The sequence below is a fragment of the Cebus imitator genome, unplaced genomic scaffold, assembly GCF_001604975.1.
Source record: "Cebus imitator isolate Cc_AM_T3 unplaced genomic scaffold, Cebus_imitator-1.0 Scaffold180, whole genome shotgun sequence".
NCBI lineage: Eukaryota > Metazoa > Chordata > Mammalia > Primates > Cebidae > Cebus > Cebus imitator.
The window spans coordinates 2,612,652-2,626,505 of NW_016107495.1; the positions used below are offsets into that span (position 1 = coordinate 2,612,652).

The window sequence follows — 13,854 nt, forward strand, 5'->3', positions numbered from 1 at the left end:
GGCTCAAGTGATCCTACCACTTCAGCCTCCTTTAGTATCTAGGACTACTACACCACGCGTGGCTAATTTTTGTATTTTTTGTAGAGACAGGGTCTCACTATATTGCCCAGGCTGATCTTGAACTCCTGGAATCAGGCTGTCTGCCCACCTCGATCTTCCAAAATGCTGGGATTACAGGCATGAACCACCATGCCCAGCCCCTAATGTTACTTCTTGATTTTATGAGTGAAAAGCCAAGTTCCTTGTTGTCTGTGACAGCATTAATATGAGTAACAGACAGGAAAGACTCGTGCTTCTAATCATATTTGAGGTAATGAAAAGGTAATATGAATTAGCTGTTCCTAATTCATATTACCTGTCAGATTGGGGTGCATTTGTGTGGATTCGGTGTGGAAATAACCTTTTTGTGTTGCAGCTTTTGAGAAATTATTTGTGTTATTAAAGGATTTAAAGGCCAGCCTTCCAGAGAAAGTGAGAGTTGAGGTAGGGTTAGGAATGGGCTTGGCGAGGTCTAGCCAGTGTGGAACTTTCCTGGACATTCACAAAGTTCATCTCCTGGGTCACACACAGGATGTACAACTACCCATTTTATATTGGTATAACTCTTACTCACCCATTTTCTGATACTTCTTGAGAATCTTTATCCCATGCCTGCCAAAGGGAGATTGTGCTTTGTTAAGGAACCCTTTCAATGAGTCTTTATCACAGTGGTATGTCCAGGGTTAGTTACCTGACACAGCTTTTAGGGAATGTAATTGGCATAGGACATGAGGCGGTATTTTTAATGCTCAGTTTTTTTGTTATTTTCCGCTCGGAGTAGGGTTTTTCCTCATTTATTGAGATGCCTTTGTCTCTCTTCACAATATAGCAAATGGAAAGGCGACAATAGCAGTGTCAGTTCCCTGTGTATCAGCCCAGATGGAAAGATGTTGCTTTCAGCTGGTCGAACAATCAAACTATGGGTTTTGGAGACCAAAGAAGTCTACAGAGTGAGTGAATAAAATTATTTATAAGCATAATAAAGAGTAAACACGGAGAAATGCAGAAGTTTGAGCCATGAGATATTATTTTAGGAATACACATTCTTCGTTGTCAGGTACATCTAATAGTTTAGTGGAGAAAATTTAGCCTACTAATCTTATTTGTTGATGTTAAAAAGACTAGACATGTCTACTTCATATGTATTGGAAAAATGAATAGAAGCAATATTCAAGAAACAAGATTTTTTTAAAATTTAAATTTTAATATAGATACCAGCTATGTATCCACACAAAAAAAGTTACCTTATAAAAGACAAAATAGATTTAGAGACAGGGCCTCTCTCTGTCATCCAGGCTGTAGTGCGGTGACACTGTCAGAGCTCACTGTGGCCTTGACCTCCCAGGCTCAAGCGACCGTCCCACCTCAGCCTCCTGAGTAGCTGGGAATATAGGTGCTTGCCACCATGCCTAGCTCAAAAAAGATTTTCTTAATAAAAACGTTTTTACCCTACTATGTGATGATTATGGTAATTTTGATTTCTAGCCTACATTCAGCATTTAGTCCACTTACTGTATTTGACTGGAGATTTGGATTGTATGATGTTTTATTTTTTTAGTATTACTGTATATATAAAATATAATTGTACTTTTGGAGGAGGAAAAAACTTTCACTCAGGGCTTACTGAACATTTGGTGCTGTGATGATGCCTTAATATTGTGGTTTCGACTCACTGAGAGTAAAATGAAGACCTACAATTCCTTGGCTGTGTCTGAGCACCCAAGTGTACCCCATTTAAAATGGATAGAATTAAGTGAATCTTTAATTCAAGAATGTAGTAAATAAAGGTGCAGAGTGGTAGGGTCATGGGAGTTAGAAGGAACATCTAAATTTTCAGTACTTTCAGATGGGGTTTTAAAGAGGAGAATTAAAGTACAAATAACCTTATTTGCTTAGAACTGAATTTAACAGTTACTTTATCATGTAGCTCTTCTTTCAGATATGTGTCATGTGGCTTGTTGATGATACATATACTATTAATTTTTGTCACTGCTTTGAATCTGCTCTCCTAACTGAGATTTAACTTTTGCTAGCATTTCACAGGACATGCGACGCCAGTTTCGTCACTTATGTTTACCACTATCAGACCTCCTAATGAGAGCCAGCCCTTTGATGGAATTACAGGTCTTTATTTCTTATCTGGAGCAGTTCATGACCGGTTACTTAATGTCTGGTATGTAGTTCTTTTGGATTTTGGAGGTAGCATTGAAAGAATTTGTCAGAGCTTACGTAATTAATGTAAATTATGAGTATGGGACTTTGTTGTACTTACTGTTGGATTTACATTGACTCATAATAAATAAAGAATTGAGCCTGCCTACAAAACAGATCTTTCTGAGAAAAAATTAAGTGCATTGTGTAATAAAGTCTCCTGTGCTTGTTTAGTGATACAGTGGACCGAATATTTTTGTGGTTGGGCAATTTAGAAGTAACTTTAAAAAAATTTAGAAAGACCATTGATTTTGAAATATGTGGCACCACTGGGTTAATGCAGTAGTATATATTTACAGAGGGCATAAAATTGCTTGGCTGTGTCTGAGAATTCCCAGTAACCCCTTTTTGCAGTAGCCGTTATTGACTATAACTCTTTGAAATCACTTCTAAAAGTAAAAATCAATTCAGTGATACAAAGCCATCAAAGAGGTTTTTAAGAAATTTCCAGGCCGGGCGCAGTGGCTCACACCTGTAATCCAAGCACTTTGGAGGCCAAGGCGGGCGGATCACCTGAGGTCAGGAGTTCAAGACCAGCCTGACCAACATGGTGACATATCCCGTCTTAAAAAAAAAAAAAAAAAATTCCTGGATTTTATGGCAGCATCTGATGGTGAAGTTGGCTAGAAAAAACCCACCCTGCTGTTTATGAGCAAAATAAGTAGAGATCTTTCTAGATATCAGATATCTACTTTTCTCATTTTAGTAATAATTAGTTGAGCATGCTTTTCATCATATAAAGTTACTATGAATTTATACAAAGTGATACTCATTTAGAAGTGGGACTCGTCCAATATGTATTCCTTAAAAAGGTGGTTGTGTAGGAGTCATAAGTCAAAATGTGGGCCTCTGTTTACCTTCAAAACCACCAGCAAATCTGTAATTCCTAATTACGACTCTTATAATGAAACAGATATGGTTTTCTGTTTCATGTTTGATTTTTGAGGAGAGCCAGTGGAGATAAATTCCTTTAGAGGGTCTAATAATTGCATAAGGAATTAGTAGTGCTAAAAAATTAAAATCTACCAGAGTCCCCTGCCATGACTGACTGAGTTGCTTCAATTTCAAATGTTTTACCACTTAGACTCCCTTGTACCTAGGGGTCTCTAGCTACAAAATTTCATAATATAAAATAAAAGTTGGTTTATGTTAATCTTAACCGGAATAGTATCTACTATATGTGGGGGCTTCCTGGTAAAAAGGAAGTAAATGTAAAATTAACCACACACACAAAAGAAAAATATTAAAACCCATATTGAAAAGTTGCCCAATGAGCTCTGTAATTGCATGGGGATAGGTAGAGCAGGCCTAAGGCCCCCTGATAATTCCCTTTGAAAGACACATTTCTGTGAGCACATAACATGCAGAGGCTTCTTGCTGCCTTGCATTTAGCTTCTTGCTGAATGAAGAGTAACAGATAAACCCCAGCACTATCTCTTATTGATTGGTTAAGATACTGTGTATAGTGGTCTGATGATAGAGATATTGAACATAGTTGAATGGCTTCATGTTAGAATGAATCTTACTAAGAATTTTTGCATGAAAACATTTAGAATTTATCAAATCAACTCTTAATTTTCTTCTGGACCGCAAAGAAACTGATTTGAATCTTGTTTATAAATCATGTTTGTTATATAATTATTTTTAAAAATTTGTACCTAAATTTTAAAAACAGCTATATTGAAGTATAGTTGACATGTAATAAACTGCACATACCAGAGTGGTCAAACTGATGAGTTTTAACATACATATACATTGTGAAACTCTCACCACAAACAAGATAATGGATGTCTTTCCTCATGTCTTGTAATCTCTCTGTTTCCAGACTTGTTGACAGGTTGTGGGTCATTACAAATAAAGTTGCTGTGGACATTTTTGGTGTACAAGTCTTTATATGGACATGTGATTTCATTTCTTTTGGGTAAATAGGAGTGCAGCGGTTGGATCATATGATAGGTGTATATTTAGCTTTTTAAGACATTGCCAGCTTTGTTTTAAAATGGTTGTAGCATTTTGCATTTTTACCAGCAGCCTATGAAAATGGGAATTCCTTTACATCCTCATCAGCACTTGGTATAGCATTTAATTTTGAGCCATTCTAATCGGTGGGTAGTGGTGTTTCGTGGTGTTAAATTGACTTTCTCTAATGCCTCGTGATGTTAAGATTCATGCTTTTGCATTATGGATATCCAGGGATCCCAGTATCATTTGTTGAGAAGATCTATGCTGACTTGGTTTTACATATACCCCTCCTCCCGTAACCCCCAACACCACACCCACACTTCCCTGCACCCACATTCTTATCCCTATATCGGTTCTCATTATTTGTAGTTGTTAAGTTCTATAAAGTCCCTACGAACACTGATTTAGTCAATAACGTTATTCCTTGGGGAAATACAAGATTAGGTTCCTATGAGCCTTCAGTTACAACATTTTTGTCATCGGTTTTTTTGTTTATATCATTTATATCGTAATGGTAGCCAGTTTGTAACATTTTTGTCATCAATATATAAAACCCTGTTTTATGTTTGTTTGTTTGAAGATATCTTATTTAATGCATGTTTTTGATTCATTAACTTTGAACTCAGAGCACTATAACTCACATCTGAGTGAAGCCTATTTAAGACATATTTTCACTGTGAGGCACATCACAGCCTTCTTATGCATAGGAACACCATAGAGCACTTCAGAAGTATATTTGGGGACATTTTAAACATGAAATCTCCAACAAAGCACAAAACTGCCAAAAACATGGTACTAGGTTGACGGTGGAACTACTTGTTGATAGTATGAGAACAGCAATGAGAAGACAGAGAGTAGCCTTGTTCTAATGTAGCTGAAGATGTTGAGTGTGTTAGGCAACTCAGATTTTTCACTAGTCTACATGATTGAAGGAGCATAAAATACAGTGATTTTGAGGTTATAAATAAAATTTCGCAAACCAATTTGCAAATCAGAAATCCATGGATAATGACAATCAGCTGCATATGTGTGTACATACAGGTCTGTTTCTGTGCTCTGTACTCAATATCATTATGATGTTTATTTTCCCCAAATTGACCTGTAGGCTTAATGCAGACCAATTCAAAATCTTAGCAGGCTTTTTTTTTTTTTAAGAGATTAACAAACTGATTCTAAAATTCAAATGGAAAGACAAATGACAAGAATAGACAATCATTTTGAAAAAGAAAAAATGTTAGAGGACTAAGGTTGATTTCAAGACATTATCAAGCTGTACTCATCACGATTCCGGTGTTAGTATCAAGATAGACAAACAGATCAACAGAAAAGAACAGAGAATGTTACTCATTGTTTAAGTCTGCTACAAATGCATTACTGCTTTCCCTTTTCTCAAGCAACCATGTTATGTGGTAGTGACATGGATGCTTCCCTTGTATTGATCTTTAGTTACTTTATTAGTTTTCAAAAATGACAAAGCTCTTGGGAATCTCATGCACTGATCTCCCTGTCCCCTTAGGTGTTTGCCTTTTTAGAAACGAATTTAAATGTGTCTTGCTATCTAATTTGCTGCTTTTGTTACCTAGGCAGGTCCGATCAGAAAACAAAGAAAAGAGTGCAGTGATGTCATTTACAGTTACCGATGAACCTGTCTATATTGACTTAACATTGTCAGAAAACAAAGAAGAGGTAAATGGCTCGATTTTTGAGAATTTGTTTTTTGATTTCACAGATGTTGTTTCTGCAATCAAGGTTTTGATGATTTAATGACTTGAGAAATAGAAGGGACCTGAGGGAGTAACAACAAACTGTAACAAATTTTAGACCGTTCAAAGGAACTTAAATCACGATGATAATCTCTTACGGGGAAGGGAAAATTTTGTACAGGAAGGTAGTACAGTCAGAAATTCATTATGTGAATTAAGAAAAGTTGTTGAGGGATTTTGTTACTAGGAGTATGTATATATGATTCTTTTCTCAGATGCAGTATTTTTGGTGCTAGCTTCTGATGTCCTCTTGTTTGTTGCCTATAAAAAAATAGTTATTCACTGGGCGAGGTGGCTCATGCCTGTAATCCTAGCACTTTGGAAGGCTGAGGCAGGTGGATCACGAGGTCAGGAGTTCGAGATCATCCTGGCCAACATGGTATAACCCCGTCTCTACTAAAAATACAGAAAAATTAGCTGGGCATGGAGGCAGGAGAATCACTTGAACCTGGGAGGCAGAGGTTGCAGTGAGTCAAGACTGCGCCACTGCACTCCAGCCTGGGCAACACAATGAGACTCCGTCTCGGGGGAACAAAAAAATTTTTTTTCATGTAAAAATCAGGGATTTGATGATTATAGCATTAAATCTGATGTCATCAAATTACTTCATGTTTCTCTTTGACTAAAGCTATGTATGATTTTTATTTGCACAGAATCCCACATTTTTAATGCAAGTTAAGGATATTTCACTTTTAACTCAGATTAGTTTTCAAATGCAGATTTTGTATTAACCCCTAGGACTTAGAGATGATTTAAAAGTTTTTCATCATGTTTTAATACTTTAAAAAAAATGTTTTAGTGGAAGAAGCATTGGTTTAAAAATAAAAAGATTTTGGTTTAATGTTGCTTCTGGCTGGGCTTGGTGACTAACGTGAGCCCAGGAGTTCAGGACCACCGTGCCCAGCTAATTTTTTTAAATTTTTTGTAGAGACAGGTGCCTAGCTAATTTTTTAAAAATTTTTTGTAGAGACCATGTCTCTACAAAAGGGTCTCTACAAAAAATAAAAAAAAAAAATTGGGTGGGCACAGTGGCATGTACTTGTGGTCCCAGCTACTTGGGAGGCTGAAGTGGGAAGATTGCTTGAGCCCCGGAAGTTGAAGCTGTAGTGAGCTGTGATACTGCCACTGTACTCCAGCCTGGGTGACAGTGAGACCCTGTCTCAGTAATTAAGTAAGTAAATAAATAAATAAATAAATAAATATAGCTTCTGTTGCTAATAAACTTGGCCTTCTAATATGAAGTGGGGGCCATTGATATTAGATCAGTGATTCTCTGTAAATATTTTTGTCTTTAAGAAAACTAGTAGGAATCGTACACTTAATTACAGTAATCTATGTTTTAATGTCATAAAGCTGTTGGGCACACTTGGGTACATTCAGTGTGATCTGTGTAGTCGCTATTTTGATGATCGGAAGTTCTGATCATAGGGAACTGATGAGAAACATTTTGGTATTTTCCCCTATAAGTTTTTTTTTTTTTTTTTTTGAAATGGAGTCTCAATCTGTCACCCAGCTGGAGTGCAGTGGCTCGATCTTGGCTCACTGCAGCCTCCGCCCCCTGGGTTCAAGTAGTTCTCCTGCCTCAGCCTCGGTAGTAGCTGGAATTACAGGTGTGCACTACCATGCCTGGCTAATTTTTGTATTTTTAATAGAGACAATGTTTTGCCATGTTGGTCAGGCTGGTTTCAAACTCCTGGCCTTAAGTGATCTGCCTGCCTTGGCCTCCCAAAGTGCTGGGATACAGGCATAAGCCACTGTGCCCAGTCCCCTATAACTGTTAAATAAAGAAGTTGATTTAACTTGAAGTGACTTTCTAAAAAAAAATCTTTTTTTTTTTTTTCGGGAGACAGGGTCTTGCTCTGTCACCCAGGCTGGACTGTAGTGGTGCCAACTTGGCTCACTGCAACCTCTGCTTCTCAGGTTTAAGTGATCTTTCTGCCTCAGTCTCTCAAGTAGCTGGGCCTATAGGTGTGTACCACCATGCCTGGCTAATTTTTGTTTTTTTTTCTAGTAGAAATGGAGTTTCGCCATGTTGGCCAGGCTGGTTTTGAACTCCTAACCTCAAGTGATCTGCCCACCTTGGCCCCCCAAAGAGCTGGGTTTGCAGGTGTGAGCCACTGCGCCCAGCCAAAAGTTTTTAACCTTTATTTGTGGTCGTGTTTTTTTTTTTTTCTTTTTGAGACAGACTTTATCTTGTTGCCCAGGCTGGAGTGCAGTGGCACGATCTTGGCTCACTGCAGCCTCCACCTCTTGGGTTCAAGCAATTCTCCTGCCTCAGCCTCCTGAGTAGCTGGGATTACAGGTGCCCACTACCAAGCTCAGCTAATTTTTTGTATTTTTTAGTAAAGATGGGGTCTCACCATGTTGGCCAGGCTGGTCTTGAACTCCTGACTTCAGGTAGTCCACCCGCCTCGGCCTCCCAAAGTGCTGGGATTACAGACATGCGCCACCGTGCCCTGCTATGTGTGTGATTTTTAGAGGTAGGTTCTTAAATATAAGTAATTTATGGGAGAAAAATCGCTTCCTTGGAGTAGCAAAACTTGCCACTACTCTATGTAGAGAATAGACCGAGTTTGTTTATTTGTTTTGTTTTTGAGATGGAGTCTCGCTCTGTTGGCCAGGGTGGAGTGTGATAGTGTGATCTCTGCTCACTGCAACCTCCACCTCCCATGTTGGAGCAATTCTCCTGCCTCAGCCTCCCAGGGAGCTGGGACTACAGGCATGTGCCACCATGCCCGGCTAATTTTCGTGTTTTTAGTAGAGATGGAGTTTTACCATGTTGGCCAGGCTAGTCTTGAACTCCTGACCTTATGTGATCCACCTGCTTCAGCGTCCCAAAGTGCTGGGATTATAGGCATGAGCCACCACGCCCAGCCAAGACTGAGTTTTTACTTTCTCTTTTTCTGACTGAATTCTGTTGCTACTTTTAGATTTAATTTTAGGTTTGATTCAGACATCATCTTGGATTATTATTGGCATTATATTAAAAATTATCAATAATAAAGGAGCAGAACTGTTTTTTTGAAATGATTTTTTTCTTTTTTTTTTTTTTTCTTTTTTTGAGACGGAGTCTTGCTCTCTTGCCAGGCTGGAGTGCAGTGGCGTGATCTTGGCTTACTGCAGCCTCTGCCTTCTGTGTTCAAATGATTCTCTTGCCTCAGCCTCCGGAGTAGCCGGGACTACAGGCACGCGTCACCACACTGAGCTAAGTTTTGGATTTTTAGTAGAGACGGGGTTGCACCATGTTGGCCAGGATGGTCTCAATCTCTGCTTTGTGATGTACCTGCCTTGACCTCCCAAGGTGCTGGGATTACAGATATGAGCCACCATGCTCGGCCTTTTAAATGATTTTTTAAGACATTAAACTAGGAAGCCAGTTAATTCGGACACTTCATATGAGATTGTAGTTAACAGCAATACGTTAGAATTAAACAAAACCTTAGTTATGGTATTGCAGAGCAATCTGCTTATTTTGTCTTCAAAGGTTACCGACTGCTCTAGACAGGTTAGATTTGCATGCCTGTCAACTGGAGTTGCACAAGAGGGAACTAGAACATTGGATGGCATGGAAATGGTCTCTCCCCTGATAACTTTTTCTTTTTTGAGATGAGGTTTCACCCTGTTGCCCAGACTGGAGTGCAGTGGTGCCATCAAGGCTCACCGTAGCCTTGACCTCCCGGGCCTAAGTGATCCCACCCCAGTCTTGTGAGTAGCTGGGACTACAGGCATGTGCCCTCTGTACTGTGCTAATTTTTTTTTGTATTTTTTTGCACAAACGGGGTTTCGCTGTATTTCCCAGTTTGGTCTTGAACTCCTGGGCTCTAGCTATCTTCCCGCCCCAGCCTCCCAAAGTGCTGGGATTACAGGCCTGAGCCACTGTACCTGGCCCTCCCCTGACAACTGTCATATAGCACTAAACCTGAGAAAGAATGAAATTTTCTTTAGTAAAACTCCCCTTTCTGAGATTTCTTATTTTTAAATATACCAGTAAATAATTTTAAACATTTTCAAAGTTGTTTTCACAATGAATGTTAGTCTCTTTTTTCTAGTTTTTAATTGATATATTACAGTTGTGCAAAGTTGATCTTAAAACATTTTATATATTTCATTTTCTTTCAATGTATTGGCTACTCCCTGAATTCTCTCATTACCTTTATAACTAAAGTTATAGCAGTATTTTGGAAGTGCTTTCATTTAAGCTTTCCTTAAGAAAGCTTCAGAACTTTAAAACATGAGCTTTAGGGAGGCTGACAGCAAGAGTATGGTAGGTAGGAGCATGCAGAGAGCATAAGCCACTCACACTGACAGTGGATGGAGGGAGAGAGGTGGTCAGGACTTTACAACACCCCTTCCTAGGTGGATGGGGGCATTTCCAGACAGCCTACGCCACTTACATTGACAGGGATGGAGGAAGAGAGGCGATGAGGGCTTACAGCGCCCCTTCCTAGCCATACATGCAAAATGGCTTTTTCTGTATTCCCGGCATGAGGGGCATGTCAGCTCCATGTTACCAGCCTTTGCACTTGGTATTAACTTTGCTCATCTAATTTTGAGGGTTCATTCTCCTTGACTATTATCTTCTTGGCATAAACATTTATCTAGAATGTTGACAACCCTACTACTAAGGGTTATTTTGACAGAGGTAATTATTTTTAAATGGATTCTTGCTATTTTTTTTTTCTTCTGATTATGTAAAGGGGTGGGGAGGAGAGCTGAGTTTTCATAAGTTATATTGGGGACTGGAATATGTTTTCCTTTATAATACGTTGGTTACATTTTTGTTTTAGCCTGTCAAGTTGGCTGTTGTTTGCAGAGATGGTCAAGTCCATCTTTTTGAACACATATTAAATGGGTAAGTACAAAATTTCTTTCCCTGGCTTGTTACTTGGTTATTTTCCCAGCTGGTTATTCTTTGCATCATATTACTATTCAGTTAGACTGTTTTGATAGCATTTTTCTTTATCCACATGACTACATGCATTCCCAGTTAAAGCTGGGTATCAGATTTATTTATATATTTGTGATTAGGAGAGCGGCTTTTTATGATGTATCCTTAGTAAATGTTGGTAGTTTTTTTTTTTTTTTTGAGATGGAGTCTCACTCTGTCATCCAGGCTGGAATGCAGTGGTGTGATCTCAGCTCACTGCAATCTCCGCCTCCTGGGTTGAAGCGATTCTTCTGTCTCAGCTTCCCAAGTAGCTGGGACTACAGACGTGCACCGTCATGCCCAGCTGATTTTTTTTTTGTATTATTAGTAGAGATGCGGTGTCACCATATTGGCCAGGCTGGTCTCGAATTCCTGACCTCGTTATCTGCCCCACCTCAGCCTCTCAAAGTGCTGGGATTACAGGTGTGAGCCACCAGGCCTGGCAGTGTTGGTAGTTCCAATGATAAATTTCAGAAGAAAGTGGCTCAGTTAGAGAGATTCACTTGTGAACTTTGATGATGTTTTATTTGTCTTTGAGAATACTTTACTTCCCCTTGCCAGTGCTGCTGTTTTCTTAGACAGAGAGGAGTATTGTTGTTAGGTTGTGTAGCGGTCGTAGATCAGGAGTCCGCAAACTGGCCTGCAGGCTGCATTCAGTGGAGACCGTATATGGTCTGAAGAACCCGAAGTATTTATTATTTTGCCCTCTTCAGAAAATTTGCCAAACGTTGTTGTATACTGAAAACATGGTTTGAGACTCATTATGCACACAATTTTGTTAAGCTTTAAAATGGTTTTAACCATTTGTTGTCAATTGGTATCCTTCTTTTAAAATACCATTATAGGAATTTATTTAATTATAAACAGATTATATAAAAAGTCTGCTCATTTTAAAACATCCAGGATGCCCAGACACTTGATTTTAAAACCTGAGTCTCCCTCCATTGAGTTCTGCTCCTATAGATAACTGTTTACATTTTAGTGTGTAACTCTTGAAGTTTTTATTTATAGAATGATGTATGTACCTGGAGTGTACAATTGAGACTCAGAAGAAGTGGGGCCCAAAGGTAGTGGGCCACAGTGAGGACTCGGGCATCTCTCCCTGGGCAGTGGCAAGCCATTGAAGGATTTCAAGCAGAGGATTTCATGAGCTTTGACCTAAGTTTTAAGATAGTCATTCCATTTAGAATAGACTGTATAGAGGGGGAAAGGCTAAAGCAGAAACTCCAAAACTTGGGTCTAGAGGTAATTTGGAGTCGGGATGTTAGGAGGAGTAAGTTGGAAAGATAGGGATTGTGAGATGCTTAGACCTGGGATATTGTCAGGATGTATATTTTAGAGAAGAAGGGTTAATAAGATGTGTAGGGTGTGAGGAGTTTGTGGCTGAAATACAGTGAGTGAGGGACATGTTTGTTTGAGAAAGTTGACAGATGAGAGTGTCAGAAGTGTCCTTCCACCCATCAACCTGGACACTTGAGTGTGGAAACCACTGAGAAAGGAATTCATTTGGAGTAATGTTGGAAGGAATAACCGCAAGCCACTGAAATCTTTAAGAAATGTGGGGAAATGACCCAGAGATCATTGGATGGCAGCAGGGGGGAGGGGTAGCTGGGATTGGTGTCAACAATTTGAAAGATCTTAGGGACAAAAGAGGGAGAGATTTTTGTCTTGAAGTGTCAGTGAAGAACAAGGAACTCATTTAAATCATGTCCAAGGCCCCTGGCACAAAGAGTATGGGAGAGAAAAGAGGTACAAGTTGGGAGTGCTGCAGGGCCAAACCAGGGTAGAGGAAGAATGTGAAGAAAGCCCCTAGGGAAGCCATTGAGGACATAATTTTGCTACTGGAACTACAGTCCAGAGGCTTGCGGTGGCTTCTGGGGGTTGGGAGCATTTGGAGATGGGACTGTCTGGAACAGGGCTGGACAGAACAACACAGGACCTGAAGTACAGGGTGGCGACAGAACATTTGACAGCTTGGGGCTTCTTCGTGGGGCCTGAAAAAATGGGACAGAGGGGCAAGTAGGTCTCAAGGCTGATTTTGGTGGTGAGGAAGGTGAGGTCTTGAAAGGGAGTACTCATGGTCCAGAGACCCAGGTGACTCCTGATGGCAGTGTAGAGGCTACAGGAGGGTCACATTTCATGACTTGATGTCAGTCCAGAGAGTTAGTGTGAAACATTTTTTCAAATTCTCTAATTTCATTTTCCTCCCTCCATTTCCAGATACTGCAAAAAGCCTTTGACTTCAAACTGCACAATTCAGATAGCAACACCTGGGAAAGGCAAGAAATCAACACCAAAACCCATCCCTATTCTAGCTGCTGGTTTTTGCTCAGACAAAATGTCATTGTTGCTTGTATATGGCAGTTGGTTTCAGCCTACTATTGAGCGAGTGGTACGTAGCTGCTACTCTGGAGTAAAGCAATATAGCATCCCTATGTCCACGGAAGATAGTGATTGGTCTTTAAGATAAATAATGTATTCTTTTTAAATTAAAGGATTTTTCATGGAGTGCTTTAATTTGTGAGAGCTCTATATCCAACGTATTTTAACACCTGGTTAGTATAAAGCATTGTTTGAGTTATTTATCTCAGCCCTCTCCCTTGGTACTGTGTTTTTAAAATCTGGTGTGTATTTCACACTTGCAGCAAATCTCAGTTTGGACTAGCCACGTTGCAAGTGCCCAGTAGACACATGAGCACTTGAAATGTGCTCTAAGTAAGTTCCTAGTGTCTTACTAACTGGTCAGTACAGGTATGACTTATGTTGAATTTTGCTTAGTTACACAAAATGTAAATCTTAATAAAAGGGCCTCTTAGTATTAGCACTCATTGGATTTTCTAAGTGGAAATGTAATGGGCAGTGCAGTGATTTAACAGTGTTCACTGCAGATGTTTCTGTGAATACTTGGGAATTATTGCAAGCACATACAATAAATAGGTTATTTCTTTCTTT

At 39.4% G+C, this 13,854-nt stretch overlaps 1 protein-coding gene and 1 non-coding gene across 2 annotated transcripts in view; both read left to right on the forward strand.

Annotated features, from left to right (window-relative positions):
* Nucleotides 1–13,854, forward strand: part of WDR43 (WD repeat domain 43) — a 61,816-nt gene that overhangs the window by 17,632 nt on the left and 30,330 nt on the right. Inside the window, exons 4-8 of the mRNA XM_017545656.2 lie at nucleotides 869–989; nucleotides 2,073–2,212; nucleotides 5,796–5,898; nucleotides 10,763–10,827; nucleotides 13,123–13,294. Of these exons, the coding sequence (XP_017401145.1) occupies nucleotides 869–989; nucleotides 2,073–2,212; nucleotides 5,796–5,898; nucleotides 10,763–10,827; nucleotides 13,123–13,294 (601 nt within the window). The remainder of the gene's footprint in view (nucleotides 1–868; nucleotides 990–2,072; nucleotides 2,213–5,795; nucleotides 5,899–10,762; nucleotides 10,828–13,122; nucleotides 13,295–13,854) is intronic.
* Nucleotides 1,674–1,758, forward strand: LOC119473728. Its single transcript, XR_005202948.1, has one exon. It is a non-coding gene; the product is annotated as a small nucleolar RNA SNORD53/SNORD92 (small nucleolar RNA).